Genomic DNA, 17,549 nt, shown 5'->3' with positions numbered 1-17,549 from the left:
AAAGCAAGATTCGCATCGCTCATCATTATAAATTAAATTATAAATATTAAAAAAAAAAGCCTCCGAGATTTCCGAAAATTAGGGTTTCTGGCAAAAATTAGGGTTTGCAAGAATTTTAGGGTTTCTGTTGTCCGCCACGTCATCACTTTGTGACACCACCTCTGCCGGACCGACTAGAGACATGCCCGGAGACATGTTCTTTCTTTACTGCCGAGAGGGTAAGGAAAGCCATTGATAGGATGAAGACAAGGAGGCGCATGATCATGATGGTCTGGTAGCAGAGCACTTCATCCATGCCAAGGATATGCTTGCAGAGCTCCTGGCTATGATGTTTAATCGAGTCATGTATGAAGGCTTCCCGGAGACCTGGAGTATGTCTACGATTGTGCCTATTCTCAAGTCAGGAGATCCCATGATTCCCGCGAATTATCGCACCATCATGGTTGACCACACATTAGCTAGGTTGTATGCATCCGTCCTTGAGCAGGAGCTGAGTAGATGGGCAGAGCGAGAGGGAATAAGAGCACCAGGGCAAGCAGGTTTCAGGAGAGGTTTCTCCACTCTTGACCAGATTCTGACACTCAGAGCTATTATTGAGGAAGGTAGACACCATGGCAAGAGAATCTATTGTAGCTTTGTGGATTTCCGCAAAGCTTTTGACACAGTGCCGAGAGCCAGACTTATACACAAACTACAGGACATGGGTGTGTCTACAGAGCTGATATGGGGTATTCTGGCTCTATACAGGACAGTGATGGGACGGGTACACACCACTGAGGGAATGTCTGACATGGTCCACTCCACTATTCGAGTAAAGCAGGGATGCCCACTATCCCCGACTCTTTTTGGGATGTATGTGGATGAGTATTCAGACTATGTAGAGCGGCAGGGAGACAGGGGGGGCTCAGCTAGCAGGGACATGGATTCCGCTGTTACTATATGCTGATCATATTGTGCTGATTTCAGATTCCCCAGAGGGGATGCAGCATCATTTGGATGCTCTGCATACATTTGCTCGTGACAGTTGATTGTCGGTCAATCTGGGAAAAACCAAGGTTATGGTGTTCAACACCACACCACAGTGGGTCAGGAGGTCGGCACCCACATTTATGTATGGCCAGGAGACTGTGGAGTACACAGATGCATATACCTATCTTGGGGTAGTATTCAGTGGACCGGTGTTTTCACTAAGGAGAGCATCAGAGACTAGACTGACGAGAGCATATGCAGCTTCGGGAGGACTGGAGAGGATGTGTTCGCAGGTTCAGTTTCAGGAACCGCGAACAAAGCTATGGCTCTTTGACACTCTAGTGACTCCAGCTATGCTCTATGGAGTTCAGGTATGGGGACCCTCAGTAGATCACCATGGGAGATCTGGTAATCCAGATGGATGGAGATGTATGGAGAGGCCTCTGGTCTCTATGATCGCTCGGATGATTTGAGCAAGGCCTCAGTACCACATGAGATTATCCGAGCCGAGCTAGCCGCCCCCCCCCCCCCCCCCCCCCCCCCCCCCCCCCTTGTGGTGGAGGCACTGACGAGATCAGTTTCCTTTATGCACGGTTTATGGGATCTCCCCAGAGACAGATACGCTCGGCTTGCCCTGGAGTCATCTCGACAACTAGCTCTACAAGGCGATACAGCATGTTGGTATGGACAGATGGCATCATGATTCCAGTTGCATGGTCTCAATATGGATAGATTACCTCCGCTTCAATACTCCTTGGATGCACCCTCCTTGTCTCTCACACGGACAGAGATCACCAGGCTCATACGTCAGGATCTGATTCAACTGAATACCAGGAGCACATGGATACAGCCGACACTGGAGTTGGACACGAAGATGGCCTTCTACAAAGAGCATCTTCTCCAACTCACGGAGGACGGCTTTGTGACTAGGCCACCATACATGGATACACACTTATCTCATGAGATAAGATGCACTATTGGACAGATACGCACATCCTCACATCAGCTCCAGATCGAGACTGGCCGATTCCGAGGGGTGCCGGCAGGAGCCAGGATATGTCACCTATGTAACTTAGAGCCAGAGACAGAATTGCACTACACATGCCACTGCCCGGCATACTATGAGATACACGGACGCTTCCACTGCTTGTTCAGAGAAGGGTTCGGACCTTTTTCTAGAGTCATGAGATACAAGGATCAGAAGTGTCTCGGATTGTTCCTGCTAGAGCTGCGCAGACTTAGGGAGAGCTTGCTGAGGACATCAGGGGAAAGACAGTCTCAGAGACGAATCACAGAGTTCTTTACACCAGACAGAGGAGAGCAAACGGAGCAGTCATTACAGCCTACTCATACTAGAGGTACACTGCTTGACAGAGCCACTGAACTTGGCAGACCCAAACGTCCACGACCTCGAGGGGTCTCCCACTACCGACGAAGGTTGCAACAGAAGATACAGATCACTCTAGCTCGACATGCAAGACGCCCAACCAGAGTTCTGACCATGGAGGAAGTCGATGAGATCCGACAGTGACCGATGAGAGATTTCATCTGAACCCACAAACCCCCCCCCCCCCCCCCCCCCCCATTCCCTTTCTCCTTAGTGCCTTAGTGTTAGTTCTTTGTAACTTGGTATTTTTCGTACTCAGACATGGTATCAGATTCACCAATTGTAACTTTTTGGTCTCATAGGTCATTTTGGCCTTTTGAAGACGTTAATATAACATTTCATTTCATTTCATTTCTCTCTCTCTCTCTCTCTCTCTCTCTCTCTCTCTCTCTCTCTCTCTCTCTCTCTCTCTCTCTCTCTCTCTCTCTCTCTCTCTCTCTCTCTAGAAAAGTCAGGGCTTTATATTACTGAGTACAAAATAATCCCCAGCGGATGCCAAAATAGCCTATCACGTGGGGTGTACAAGCTGAATGTAAGGGTGAGAGCCACTATAGTGACAACTCGACTAGAACAATCTCATGGTGGTCTGTGTGATGAGTGGAGGAGAAACCACCGAGGGGAGGCATAATGCCATGTAATCTGGCCACCTGTAAGTGTGAAGAAGAGTGAGGATCGGGCCCAACGCCGAAGGAAGGCAAAGCGACGAGCTTCGGCTGCTCGAGATGTACCTGAGGAAGAATCCCACTGCCAAACCAGGGTGTGAATGATGTCTAGCCAAATGGTAGTGAGGGTATCCTGAAGGAGCTATGGAGCCGCACTGAGAATGTGAAGACAACGAGCTCGCCAAACATTCCATAGTGTAATGCTAGTGATGACTGAAAAAACTTCATCACGTGTCTGAGGATCCCCCTGCCAAGCAATCTGTGGTAACATAGCCAAAGTCCCTCGCCGATAACCAATCGAGGTAAGCATAAGAGCTGGATCTGTGTCTGAGCCCTCGTAGAAAAGATGCGGTCCAGGCATCGGCATCAACCATGAGACAGATCCCCAAGTGAGAAATCCATGCTAAACACCCACTCTGCTAAGTAGAAAGCAAACTGCTAGCCACACTACATGAGAAGTTGAGCATGACCAAAGACAGTGTGCAGGTGACTCAAGTAGTCGCAAAGGACAGCGAGTACATAGCGGATCATGACCCATAGTAGCTAGCCAAGTGCCAACTGGAAGTCCTGCATGTGCAATCATCCACATGAAAAAAGAAATACAACGAGCCGCATGTAAATCCCAGATGGCTGACCAAAACTGCTGTAGATAGGCATGGGAGAGACCTGAATGTAACCAGAAATGCATACGAGTGGGCTGCTCTGGGTGCTGTCTCATCAATGCTAATCTTCCGATTTTGACAGTGTACTCAAAGAATGATACAGGTGCACCGGTGGGGTTAGAGTGAGGCCAATGCCACTCTCCTGGGTCCCAATAAAGCTGAGATAGGGCACGACCCTCCCAAAGCCTCCAAAGTGCGGCATCAGCGGAAGCGAAACGGGGGTCAACACAACAACGCTTCCCGCGGGAGCCAACTACTCGTATGGCCTCCCATCGAGCGCCGGGGTAGACAAGGTGTGGAGAGGTGGTATCATATGTCAATCTAGCATGAATCCCCGGAGAGTAGTCAGTATCAACTGTGAACAGCATGGTGTCTAAACGAATTAATAAGAGAGTGTTCTGAGCAAAGAGGCCTTCCCAGCCACAATGTGGAGGCATCTGAACCGTCCCTCGCATGACTGCATCCCACTGTGAAGGAACGGCGGAGTCAGTCTCAAACAGTCTATCTGGCACCCCGCGACCAATATCATAATGTTCTGCCACAAAATCTGCATCTATCATACGTGTCTCGTGAAACAACCACATAGAGGCAACAGGGCCAATGTCCCAAGCAGCCCAATCAACGTGAGTCCTCTCTCCAAGCTAACGAGGTGGAGTAACTGAAGAATCAAGAACTGCATCATTCCAAATGAGAGGCTGGCGCTCAATCTCTTCACGACATGAGGGAGGTGAGCGTATGATAGCCCGTCGCATGGAAACCCAAATCTGAAGGAGCAATCGTATGAAGGGTGAGAGAGTGTTGGTAAACAAGGGAGCATCCGTAAAGAGAAAACGATACCCTGTATGCCAAGTATGACCATCTCTAGTGCCGAGGCGTGGAGTCGCGGTGCAAAGAGCGGCCTGAAGAAGCATCTTCCAACGTTCTTGGCCCGGAAAAAGACCCCGAACAATAAACTTGGTAAGAAGGGCGCGGCTCTGTAATTCTGGATCAATGATGCCAAGGCCTCCCTCTGACCTAGGACGAATAATCGTGGACCAGCGAACTCTAGCACGAGTATCAGTAGTCCCGTCTGTACCACTCCATAAAAAGTTCCGCACTAGTCGGCGGAGCTGAGCTATCACACCAGAATGTAGCATCCAACAAGAGGCCGTATACCATACTGTAGCCAGAATGACTTGGTTGGCGACCAATGCACGGCCAGCCAACGACAGATGACGTGAAGACCAATGATAGAGCTTCCTGCGAATAGACTGCAGTACGGGTGCAAACTGCTGCTGTGAGGAAACGTCAAATCCAATCTGGAAGCCCAGATATCTGCATGTCTGACCCGGCTGCAGCCATGTGAAACCATCTGCTACCCCCCAAGTAGGTATGTCATCACTGCCAACCAGTAACCCATAGGATTTATGCCAGTTAATGCGTGCACCACTGGCAATGCAAAAAACCTCTAGGGCCTCCCGCATGGCATCAAGAGCAGCAAGCAAATAGCGCAACATCAGCATAGTGTCATCAGCAAACTCCTGATCGATAAGGCCTGGAGCTGAAGGTACTGGCATGGTCAAGCCACGAAATGCATGACTCTGAGCACGAAGAAAGTCGGACATAGTCTCTCCTACAAACAGATACAAATATACTGCTAAAGGACATCCCTGACGGACAGATCGAGAAAGCTCAAAACTGCGACTGACACGGCCACCAATAGTAATAGCACTGCTTGCAGTCCTGAAGAGAGCGGAAATGCCTGAGATCCATCTCGAAGGGAAACCCATCCTGGCTAATGATCCTTCGAGAAAGTCCCACTCAACACGATCGTATGCTTTCTCGAAGTCAAGGATGAAAAAAGCGAGAGGTTCAGAAGATGATCTGGCCCACTCTACTGCCTCATAAAAAGTGAAGATATTATCCAGTATGCATAGATCCATGACAAAGCCTGTCTGAGAAGTATGAATAATATCAGGTAAGAACGGTCGCAAGCGATGGCTGATTAGTAACGCTAATATCTTATAGACCGAAGGGAGTAGGGTAATAGGTCTCCACTAGCAAAGCTGAGTGGTGTCACCCCCTTTCGGAATAAGAGATATGAGACCTGAACAAAGATCCAAATGCATATATCCTGATGCAAAGATGTCCTGACAACCGCGAAGCAGTGTTATATGCAATACATCCCAATAAGTCAAAAAGAAAGCTCTAGTGAGGCCATCCTCTCCTGGACAGGAGGATGGATCGAGACTCTCGATAGCAGCATGGAGCTCTGCAAGTGTGAAGGGTGCCAACAAGATCTCTGCCATAGTGTCTGTACAACGGAGTCGGGTGTGATGCCATATCTGTTCTCAGGCAAGTAAAACCTCAGTAGTGCATACATCAGCAGTGAACAATGTCTCAAAATAATCCGCAGACATATCAAGAATAACATCAGGATGCATATGTCGTGTCCCCTGAGCATCGCACAAAGTCCGAAGGGTGGTGCCAGGAGGGCGCTCTTTATGCGCAGCGAAGAAGTCTTTATTCATTCGATCAGCTTTAGCTATCCAATGAGATACTGAAGCATGATGAGTGAACTCAGACCTAGCCTCCTGTACGCGACAAATCTCCTCTGTGAGCTCTGTCTGTCTAGCAGCGAGATAAGCATCCTGAGGCCACTCCTCAAGCAAGCGCTGAGTGGAACCAAGAGGAATGTGTAGATCAGACTCGCGTACTCTCAACTGACGATGAATAATAGCCGTTTGATCTCGGCAGTAAATACTAGACTGAGTAATGCAATGAGCAAGGAACTCTCCAGGGGGACCACAATAAGAAGCACCCGTGGACCATAAGTCACGAATCTGCTGCTGTAAAACGTCAGTGGTGAGAACACTGTCAGGGATGCGGCAGCCTCGTCTCTCTGCAGAGGATCTAGTGAAGGAGAGAAACAATGAGATGGGTAAATGATCTGAGAGGCTGGTCCCTCTCCAAATAGTAGTAAATCCACCTAGAGTTGCTGCCCAAGGGCCAATGTAAAAACGATCAACTCGCTCTAATAATCTCCCCTGTTGTCGCTGAAACCCCCACGAGTAATGAAGTGTAGCAGGGTGGTGACCGAAAGAGGGTATGTGCCACGCGTCAACACCTTGAATAGCTAGAAGACATCGATCCCAAGCTGGCTGCTCATCGGGAGAAATGGATGATAGAACTGGAGGAGTGATGGATCGCCAATCAGAGTCGCACTCGACGTTGTTGAAGTCGCCTCCAACAACCCAAGAGTCTACAGCAGGTAGAACAGCAGCCAAGGAGGACCAAAAAGTAGCCCTCTCCCGAGGAGTAGTGGGTGCATAGACTGACATAAAACCAATGGTAGAGTCCCGAATCCGAATAGAAACATAGACTGCTCTGCCAGCAACAAGGGTGCCATGCTGCTGAACTGAGGCCAAGTAACGTGGCCCCACTGAGATGCATACACCGCAACTCTGTCCACGGAGGCCCACAGCAGGCTCCCAAAAAGTGTGGGCGCCCGAGGGCATGAGATTACCAAAGGGAGTGGCAATCTTATGCTCCTGTACTAATAATATATCCACAGTGCCCACTACATGAGCGTGTAAATCTCTGCAAAGTAAAATCTTACGGGAACCTCTTACCCGAGAAGTCTGTAAACCATTAGCATTCCAAGAAACTATATGTAAATCCATAGTCTGCATGAAAGAATTTGTAGAGCATCTGACTAACTGCGCATCTTCTTGGAGGCAGCTGGGCCATCCAAGGGGTGAGCTTCGGGCGGTAAGAAAGCAACCCGCAAACCTTCTCTGAAAAATGGTGTCTCATTGCACCAACTGCAGACCTCAGCTTGTTTACATTGCATTACCGATGCTGCAGCTTTGATACCCCAAATGCGCATAGACATAGGAAGCACCACATCTGAGGATACATGAATGACCATAGGCAAGGAATAGCAAGCATAAACATCACTCCACTCCATAGCACCAATACATGAAGAGAAGTGTGGAGACGATATATCCGGAGCGGAAGTAGACAACCATAAATGAAGCTGAGCCATAGTTTGTGCATGCACAACATGTAGAACCTTATCCTCGGACCATTCCTGAGCCGCGTGGAATGGAAGGAAAAAAGAATGGATAGGCTGAGAGCGATTGCCTATTAAAGAGGGAACACAACCTGTCTTGTGATGCATAAGGTAGAGCTGCACCCGCAATGGCCCTTCTGAGTCACCGCACATTTCAGCCCTATGAGTGCCCCAGGAAAGAGGACAAGAGCTGAGAAAACTGCATGGGACGTAAGTATGGGCGCCTGAGGGAGAGGGAGGACCAGAAGGTGGAGGGGGGGGAGTAAGGGCGAGAGGAAGAGGAGGAAAAGGGAGAGGCAATAGCGGTGAATGATCCATCTGCATGGGAATAGGGACCTCGAGAAGAGGGGAAGGAGCGGGCGGGGGAACGGCATGTGAAGGAGGAGCTGGTAGTAGAGGTAAGTGATCCTGTGCTGAAGAAGAAGAATGGTGAGGAGAAGCAGGGGGTAAGGGGGTGGTGGAAACTTGAGAGGGAGCAAGAGAGGTAACACTAGGGGCTGCATGTGTTGAAGGTTGCTGACGAGGACGGAAGGAATGATTTCGACCCACTGTCTGCCAAGCTGCCTCAGTAGGAACTGAAGCGGAGGGAGGAACGTGGAGGGTCAAAGCTCGAGGAGCACCTGCAGGCTGCTGAGGTGCTCGAGTAGTAGTAGGAGGAACCGGTTGTTGACGCTGACCACGTGGCTGAGCATGAGTGCCACGAGCCGGCTGTTGTTGCCGCCGATGGCGTGGCAGGGAAGGGCATTCTCGCGCCAAGTGTCCCATCTCGTGACAACGTAAGCACTATCCTGGGCGGCCAGTGACTACCATTCGGCAAGAGTAGTCGCGATCGCGCACAGCCATAGTAACGGTATCTGGTAATGAAGTATCCCCAAACACCAAGACCTGAATGCGAGGTGGACCAGATGAGAATATGCAAGATCCTGGAACTACTGTGCCAAAATGAGCAGCAATCATCTGAAGGAGATGCTCATCAATAAAATGGAGAGGCATATCCGGGAAGGAGAGCGTCAGAGGGAATCTGGGAATAAGGTGTTGACTGTCAAACTCCTCAGTAGTAAACTCTGGATACACCCTCGTCAAGTATATCATCCTGCGGTCAGAGAGTATCGGAGAGCGAGCCAGGAGAGCTGAGGCAGTGGCGGGATCTAAAAGACATACCATGAATATGCCTCTGCCAAGGAATGTAAGCTCCGAGACCCGTCCCTGAGTAGTGCCCAATGCAGTCTGACACCAATCACGTATAGAAGATCGAGGTGGAGACTGTCCAATCATCCGGCCAACCAAGGCATGATGTGCCAAGTGTTGTATTTTGGAGTCAATGCGTGTCAACAGGTCGCCAGTACAGTCCACACGACAGGCAAGTGGTGATGGAGCGCCGTGTGTAGCACTCGAGACCGGCAAAGCCGCCATGAAGAATGGGCGAGACTGGCAAATGGGAAAAGCAAGACCCAAAGCGAAGCTTGTACTCTTTCTCTTTCTCTTTCTCTCTCTTCTCTCTTTCTCTTGCAAGTGGTAGGAAGAAGCGCACTATTAGGGTTGGGACAGTTAGGGTTTTGGAGCAATTAGGGTTTGTCGGCTTTTAGGGTTCCGCAGAATTAGGGTTCCGCAGAATTAGGGTTTCGCAGATTCGGGATGCTAGGCTTTCGCACTGCAGCAGCAGGTACACGCAGTCTGCTAGCGATTTTAGTGTTCGCACAAGCAGGTACGCGCAGTGCAGGCAAAAACACGCAGGGCAGCCGAATTCGCGCAGGCAGCCAGGAACGCGAAGGCAGCACGCAGGGCGCGCGCGACAGCAGGCAAGAAGCAGGCCGCAGGGCAGCCAGGACGCGCAGGGCAGATTCGCGCGCAGGGCTGCTAGGGTTCGCGCTGGGCTGCTGTTCGCTCTCTCTCTCTCTCTCTCTCTCTCTCTCTCTCTCTCATATCAGAGTCACCAGAGGGCATGCAGAGACAATTGGATGCATTGCACAGCTTTGCAGAGGATAGTGGATTGTCTGTGAACCTTGGTAAAACCAAGGTTACGGTGTTTAACACCACACCACAGTGGGTCAAGAGATTGGCACCTACACTCATATATGGTCAGGACATTGTGGAGTACACATATGAATATACATATCTGGGGGTGGTATTCACGAGACCGAGGTTTACTCTAAGGAGAGCAACAGAGACTAGACTGTCCAGAGCCTATGCGGCATTGGGAGGGCTAGAGAGGATGTGTTTGCAGGTTCAATTTCAAGAACCGCGAACAAAGCTATGGCTCTTTGATACTTTGGTTGCTTCAAATATGCTTTATGGGGTCCAAGTTTGGGGACCATCTGTGAATCATGACAGTTGGAGGAGCATGGAGAGACCCTTGGTATTTATGATATCCCGGATGATTAGAGCCAAGGCCTCCGTACCACATGCGATTATTCGAGCGGAGGTAGCCGCCCCTCCTATAGAGATTGAGGCTCTTACCAGATCAGTGTCCTTTATGCACAGTCTATGGGATACACATAGAGGCAGATATACTAGATTGGCTCTTGAGTCCTCTAGACAGTTAGAGATGGAGGGAGACACATCATGTTGGTATGCGCAGATGACTTCATGGTTTCAGAGGCATGGTTTCAGCATGGATAGACTGCCTCCTTTTCACTATTCCCTGGATGCACCCTCACTGCCAGTCACACAGACGGAGATCACTAGACTCATTCGTCAGGATCTTATACAGTTGGACACCAGGAGGACATGGGTAGAGCTGATGCAGGAGTTGGGCACGAAGATGGCTTTCTACAAAGAGCATCGTCTCCAACTTTTAGGAGATGGGTTTGTGATTCGTCCGAGCTACATGGACACTCATTTGTCTCATGGTCTGCGATGTGCTATTGGTCAGATTCGCACATCCTCACACCAGCTGGAGATTGAGACGGGTAGATTCAGAGGGACACAACCGGAGTCTAGGATATGCCAACTATGCGATAGAGAGCCAGAGACAGAGCTACACTACATATGCCACTGCACTGTGTATTATGAGATACGAGGGCGCTTCCATTGCTTATTCAGGGAGGGTTTTGGACCCCTGGATAGAGTCATGAGGTATCAGGATCAGAGATGCCTTGGCTTATATCTACTTGAGCTACATCGCGATACATAGAGATAGTCTGCTGAGGAGACATGGAGTACGACAGTCGCAGAGACAGATCACAGATTTCTTTGGATCGAGGGAGCCAGGAGACCAACCAACAGCACAGGGTTGTACCCACATTCATACCAGAGGCACCCTCATTGATAGGGCGACTGAGCTCAGAAGACCGAGACGACCACGACCGAGACACATGAGCACACTCCATCGACGGAGACTCCAGCAGAGGATCAGAGGCATTCTAGCACAACACCCAGAGTGTCATTGAGGGCCTATTCTACATTTCACATTTCACATTTCACATTTCACACTTCATTTTTCATCTTTCACATTTTACTTTCAGTACTTTTTGTACTTGTACTTCAGACATGGTATTAGATTCACCACTTTGTATCTGATGGTCTCAAAGGTCATTTTGGCCTTTTCGAAGACGTTAATATTTCATTTCATTTCATTCATCTCTCTCTCTCTCTCTCTCTCTCTCTCTCTCTCTCTCTCTCTCTCTCTCTCTCTCTCTCTCTCTCTCTCTCTCTCTCTCTCTCTCTCTCTCTCTCTCTCTCTCTCTCTCTCTCTCTCTCTCTGTGTGTGTGTGTGTGTGTGTGTGTGTGTCATAGTTACCCGGAACGGGAACGGGGAACGGGAACGGGAGGGTCCGGAACGGGACGAGAACGGAGAGGAGGGGGGGGGGCCGGAACGGGAACGGGGCTGGAACAGTCCACGGATTGAATTACCTCCATTCAGCTTAGTCCCAAATAAACTCCTAAACAACCCCAAATCTACCCCCAAACCTGTCCTCAAACTGCACCAAATATGTTCCCCGAACAACCGCAAATCTGTCCCCAAAAGCCCATTGTTTCCCCCAAATGCCTACTTTTGCCCGTTCCGCCTTGCGTTTCGCCATTCCGCCTCATGTTCTGCCCATTCCGGAACACCATTCCGGTTACACCCCGTTCCGGAACGGCGTTTCGTTCCCATCTCCGTTTCGGGAACGGGACTCGTCCGGAACGCCGTTTCGGAACGTTTGGGCTGTGTTCCCCCCGTTCCCTGTTACAGTGGTGTGTGTGTGTGTGTGTGCAAATCTCTACCTCTCTCTCTCATTCCCTCTCTTTAGGGAAATAAAAGAAACCATATCTCCTATTAAGTTGCAGTCATTAACGCAAGAAAAGAAGTAAAGATTTGTGGAAGTGTAAAGTATAGACCTTCACTATTTCAATTCCGTTGCACCTAACACACCCCCTCCATGCCCGTGGAAGCTATAGCTTGGGGCACCTCATAGCTAACCTCGTCATAATCTTCATACCAAGGGGCAAGAAAAATCAGCCTCTCTACTAGATCAAGAGGAGGGCGTGCCAAATGGGAAGAGGCATGATGTCCAAAGGAAAAATGATGACGAAAATACCTCTTTCCGTCAATATAATCTCCTCAATACCTTACAAAATTTAAGGTAACGTTGAGCCATGAGCCCGAAATCTTAGCCATAACAGAACTTTGAGAGAGTCCAAAAAGATTACTTCCCTGGTTTGGCCAAAGAGAAAAAGGTAGGTGGAGGAAGTCTGTAATAGTACCAACAAGGTAGAGCGATGGTGCAAGGAACATTCCGCACCTCAGAAATAATTTTCAGGTATGCCCTCCATATAATATTGACATGATCCTGCACCAACCGATGCAAGCCACCCCCGGATCTCAACCCGATGAGTGCCCCAGGAAAGAGGGCAAGAGCTGATAAAACTGCGTGGGACGTAAGTATGAGTTGTTGAGGGAGGGGGAGGACCAGAAGGTGGAGGGGGGAGAGTAATGGCGACAGGAAGAGGAGGAGAAGGGAGAGGTAATAACGGTGAATGATCCATCTACATGGGAACAGGGACCTCGGGAAGAGGGGGAGGAGCGGGTGGGGGAACGGCAGGTGAAGGAGGAGCTGGTAGCAGAGGTAAGTGATCCTGTGCCGAAGAAGAAGAATGGCGAGGAGAAGCAGGGGGTAAGGGGGTGGTGGAAACTTGGGAGGGGGCAAGAGAGGTAACACTAGGGGCTGCATGCGTTGTTGGTTGCTGACGAGGACGGAAGGAATGGTTACGACCCACTGTCTGCCATGCTGCCTCTGTGGGAGTTGAAGCGGAGGGAGGAACATGGAGGGTCGAAGCTCGAGGAGCACCTGTAGGTTGCTGAGGTGCTCGAGTGGTAGTAGGAGGAACCGGTTGTTGACGCTGACCACGTGGCTGAGCATGTGTGCCACGAGCCGGTTGTTGTTGCCACCGATGGCGTGGCAAGGTGGGGCAATCTCGCGCCAAGTGTCCCATCTCGTGACAGCGTAAGCATTGTCCTGGGCGGCCAATGACTACCATTCGGCAAGAGTAGTCTCTATCGCGCACAGCCACAGTAACTGTATCTGGTAATGAAGTATCCCCAAACACCAAGACCTGAATGCGAGGTGGACCAGATGAGAAGATGCAGGATCTTGGAACTACCGTGCCAAAATGAGCAGCAATCATCTGGAGGAGACGCTCATCAATAAAATGGAGAGGCATATCCGGGAAGGAGAGTGTCAGAAGGAATCTGGGAATAAGATGTCGACTGTCAAACTCCTCTGTAGTAAACTCGGGATACCACCTCGTCAAGTATATCATCCTGCGATCAGAGAGTATCGGAGAGCGGGCCAGGAGAGCTGAGGCAGTAGAGGGATCTGAAAGACGTACCATGAATATGCCCCTGCCAAGGAATGTGAGCTCCGAGATCCGTCCCTGAGTAGTGCCCAAGGCAGTCTGACACCAATCACATATAGAAGATCGAGGTGGAGACTGTCCAATCATCCGGCCAACCAAGGCATGCTGTGCCAAGTGTTGTACTTTGGAGTCAATGCGTGTCAACAAGTCGCCAGTGCAGTCCACGCGACAGGCAAGTGGTGATGGAGCACTGTGTGTAGCACTCGAGACCGGCAAAGCCGCCATGAAAAATGGGCGAGAGTGGCAAACGGTAAAAGCAAGACCCGAATTGATGGTTGGACTCTCTCTCTCTCTCTCTCTCTCTCTCTCTCTCTCTCTCTCTCTCTCTCTCTCTCTCTCACACACACACACACACACACACACACACACACACACGCTCGCGTGCAAGTGAGCACACCCATATGCATACAAGGTCAAAGCTGAACCAAATTATTTACCTTATCAAGTGAGTTAAGGTAGTCAACTGCTCTTTCGCGATTGAGCATAAAAGTGTTCTCGTCCATCTCAATGTTTGGAGAGCCTCTGAAACAAAACCAAAGAAAGGTCACATGAATACGTATAGCAATAGAATCAGATCCATGCATTTTGTTGAAAAATGTATACACATTGTGCCCAAATATGCCCACATATATACCCAAAGAAGCATAAACACACTTTATGATAGAGACTCGTGCACGAGCAATGCATTTATAATTTTGTTGCACATCTCCTAGATTTCATCTCAAAGAAGCATAAACATGCTTTATGATAGACATTCCTGCACGAGCAATGCATTTATAATTTTGTTGCATCTCTTAGATTTCATCTCAAGCTTAAACACACTTTATGACACACACTCCTGCACGAGCAATGCATTTATATTTTTGTTGCATATCTTAGATTTGATCTCAAGCAAGCACATATACCCAAAGAAGCATAAACACACTTTATGATAGACACTCCTGCACAAGCAATGCATTTATAATTTTGTTGCATCTTTTAGATTTCATCTGAAGCAAGCAATTTCATTTGCATGCTTAAAATAAACCCCTCTCTCTCTCTCTCTCTCTCTCTCTCTCTCTCTCTCTCTCTCTCTCTCTCTCTCTCCATAAGAAGTTGGCTTTCCTAAAAAGGGGCACCCCAAAGAATTTCCTAAGGGTTACCCTTGATAAAGGCTAAAGGGGACCTGAACAATAAAAAATTCAAAAGTGGCAAGGAGATCTCCTTCAAATATGAGCATCCAATACTAAAGGTGATCATTTCAAAAATATCAAGAACGTGTAACCGACCGACCCCTCATCTACACTCCCCCTAAATAGCCCCAACCACCTTTTGGAACCAAGAAAATCCAATAACGTAAAGAGAGAGGCCAAACCCAGGGGCACTTGTCTACATTATTACAACCTCTCAACTTGCATGGAATCCTCCACACAGGTCTAAGTAGAGTTTAGTTTGTTGAATTAATTTGACATCAATAACTCACAAACACCTATCTTCCACCATAATGCTCTAACATTTTAAAGTTTGGGGTTTGGTGATGGTGGCAGGTAACAGGGAAAGCTTCTTCTTAATTCTCCAACTTAATTTTACCACCATTGTAACTTCTGGTTCAACAATCAGATCTTGGTAATAAAAGCTTGGCTTGGTTGTTTACTTGTCTCTCTATCTTCATGGTCTAACTAGCTTGAGGATTCTGGTAGTCTAAAAAGTATTAATCTAGTCACCTACTGTAACAGTCTTGGACACTCCAAGTCAAGAATCGACCGCGACAGCACCAAATAACCACTTCAAAACAGTTCATAGTTCACAATTGATTTACACTGGCCCGGCAGAGTTCCGTGCCTAGAGATATTGGCCCCAAAGACCGGCGCCCCTTTCGGTATTTCTTTTTGTATTAATCTGAGTTCAAAGTACAAGAGTGGTTGGGTCTCACTCTCAAACTCTGCGTCCAGATGCTCCGAGAAGTGAGGCCCTGCCCACTATTTTAAAGATACAGAGGATGCCCAAAAGCTTAAAATCAAAAGCTCTCTCTCTTTCAAATTGCGTAGAAAAAGCAATATCAAAAACTGCCGTAAAAAGCCAGCGCAAGAGCCGTCGTAAATTCCGATCGTCTGTACTGTTGCCACGTGGAATTTCTGCCGCCAGAAATTAGGGTTTCCAGCAGTTAGGGTTTCTAGTAAAAATTAGGGTTGGGCAAAAATTAGGGTTCCTGCAATTAGGGTTTCTCTGGCAAAGTTTAGGGTTTTCAGCCACGTCATCACTTTGTGACCTCTCTCTCTCTCTCTCTCTCTCTCTCTCTCTCTCTGCGCGCAATAAAAGTAGGCTTGACATGTTGCATTACATAAAAATCAACCATCGGTCCATGTACAGGCCCTAACAGTTGTACAATGAAATCATGGGGAAAATCCCATAATAAACCATTGGAAACCATAGTTACCCGGAACGCGGAACGGAAACGACGACGGGCCTCTCTGTGGAACGGGGGAACGGGAACAGGTTGTTGGACAAATACGCCGCGACATACGTCAGCACAGCGAGAACTCACCTAACAAGATTTGTCAGCTAAGGACGAAGCTCAACCCGCAGGCACATGGAAGCAAGCATAAGGTGTCAACCTACACTCGACTGACTCCTAACTAATTCCTACAGATGTCTCAATGTCTAAGTCACAGCCTTCAAGAGTGCATAAGAGGAAACTTCCTACAACGCTTTCTAGAGCCGAACACCCATCAAACAATCTCGAAACACCACAGAACTTGAAGGAGATCCTACTAACACCAATAAGTCGCTCTCCCTAAGGTCCTTGAACCAAAACACCAACCCAAAACACCCGGTGCAAAATCACGTAGGACGTTTGGCCGACATTTACAGGTCTTCGTTTCCGAAATCTAAAGTGCCTAATGTGTAGCTCTACTCAATGTGAACGCATGGATATGCTGCAATGCAAAATCGGACAACGTATGCTCACCGAATCACCAGATGAAGCTCGTAGATGGAGCTCGCAAAACCGGACCGTACGCGCGCAATGTAGGTATCGACGCGTAGCTCTCGTCGGGGGCAACACACTGCACTTCTCCGCACTCGATTCCGACCACCGGTGCACACGTAACGTCAAGATGAAGCTCCCACTCTCTCTCGTACACAGTACGCTCACTCACAGACTTCAAAAACTTTTTAAAAATGACAAAAGGTTTTTCATTAAGGTCAAAAAGTGGTATAAATACCTTACAATTCTCAAACCCTAAAGTTCCAAATCAACCATCTACTCAATTTAACTATCAAAACTGGGATACAATCTCGAAACTTCTGTAAGCTTCAATATTTACAAGGTGAAATGTCAAGTTTTCTCAATAAATGATTAATTACAAAAAATGATAATCTGCCGAGTAGTCAGTTTCCGTAGGGTGTGTCCAGCTTCTAACACCCCCCCCCCTCCTTGCTCATGTCGTCCCCGACATGGCTGTTGAGCTGCTTCTTCATCTTATAGTTTCGCGCATCTTGAGCAGCGACTCATATCTTGCATGTAAATCGAACAATGTTGGACCGAATATATTAGTGTTGATTGTGAGTTCAGACTATTCTGAACTTATGAAGGTATATATATATATAAGAAGCTGGTGTAGAACGCTTCTTCAAAGGCCTAGAGGTGATAGGATGGCAGAAACATTATCCGTTGATACAATGCATGTATCACCTCCTTAGAAGGCTGACTAGACAGATCATATGCACATCTGTAAGTATCTTGAAAGAAGAAGATATTGTCTGTCACCTGCTGGCCCGGTTTGAACGTCTCGAAGACTGCCAAAAGGGTTTTGCAGATCTTCCTCATCATTATGCAAGAAAGATCAGGCGAGCCAGTGAACAATTTGATGGCTCCCGTTAGAGTTTTCACCATGTATTGAACACTTATTCTCTCGCCTGCCTTCAAGCCTGGCAGCTTCGGATAGTTCAGCCAAGTGGGTTGGCTTCTTTGTAGTATCTCCTGGGCCTTCCACGTC

The 17,549-nt window shown here is 48.4% G+C and overlaps 1 protein-coding gene across 1 annotated transcript in view; it reads right to left on the bottom strand.

The window, feature by feature from the left end:
- LOC147440033 (phosphoenolpyruvate carboxykinase (ATP) 1-like) overlaps positions 1–17,549 on the bottom strand; it is a 108,171-nt gene that overhangs the window by 36,033 nt on the left and 54,589 nt on the right. Inside the window, exon 5 of the mRNA XM_086485727.1 lies at positions 14,010–14,094. Within this exon, the coding sequence (XP_086341853.1) occupies positions 14,010–14,094 (85 nt within the window). The remainder of the gene's footprint in view (positions 1–14,009; positions 14,095–17,549) is intronic.

Source organism: Adiantum capillus-veneris, chromosome 16, assembly GCF_014529385.1.
Source record: "Adiantum capillus-veneris isolate H3 chromosome 16, ASM1452938v2, whole genome shotgun sequence".
Lineage (NCBI taxonomy): Eukaryota > Viridiplantae > Streptophyta > Polypodiopsida > Polypodiales > Pteridaceae > Adiantum > Adiantum capillus-veneris.
The sequence above is the reverse complement of the archived record's forward strand: the minus strand, read 5'-3'. Positions and strand labels throughout refer to the sequence as shown.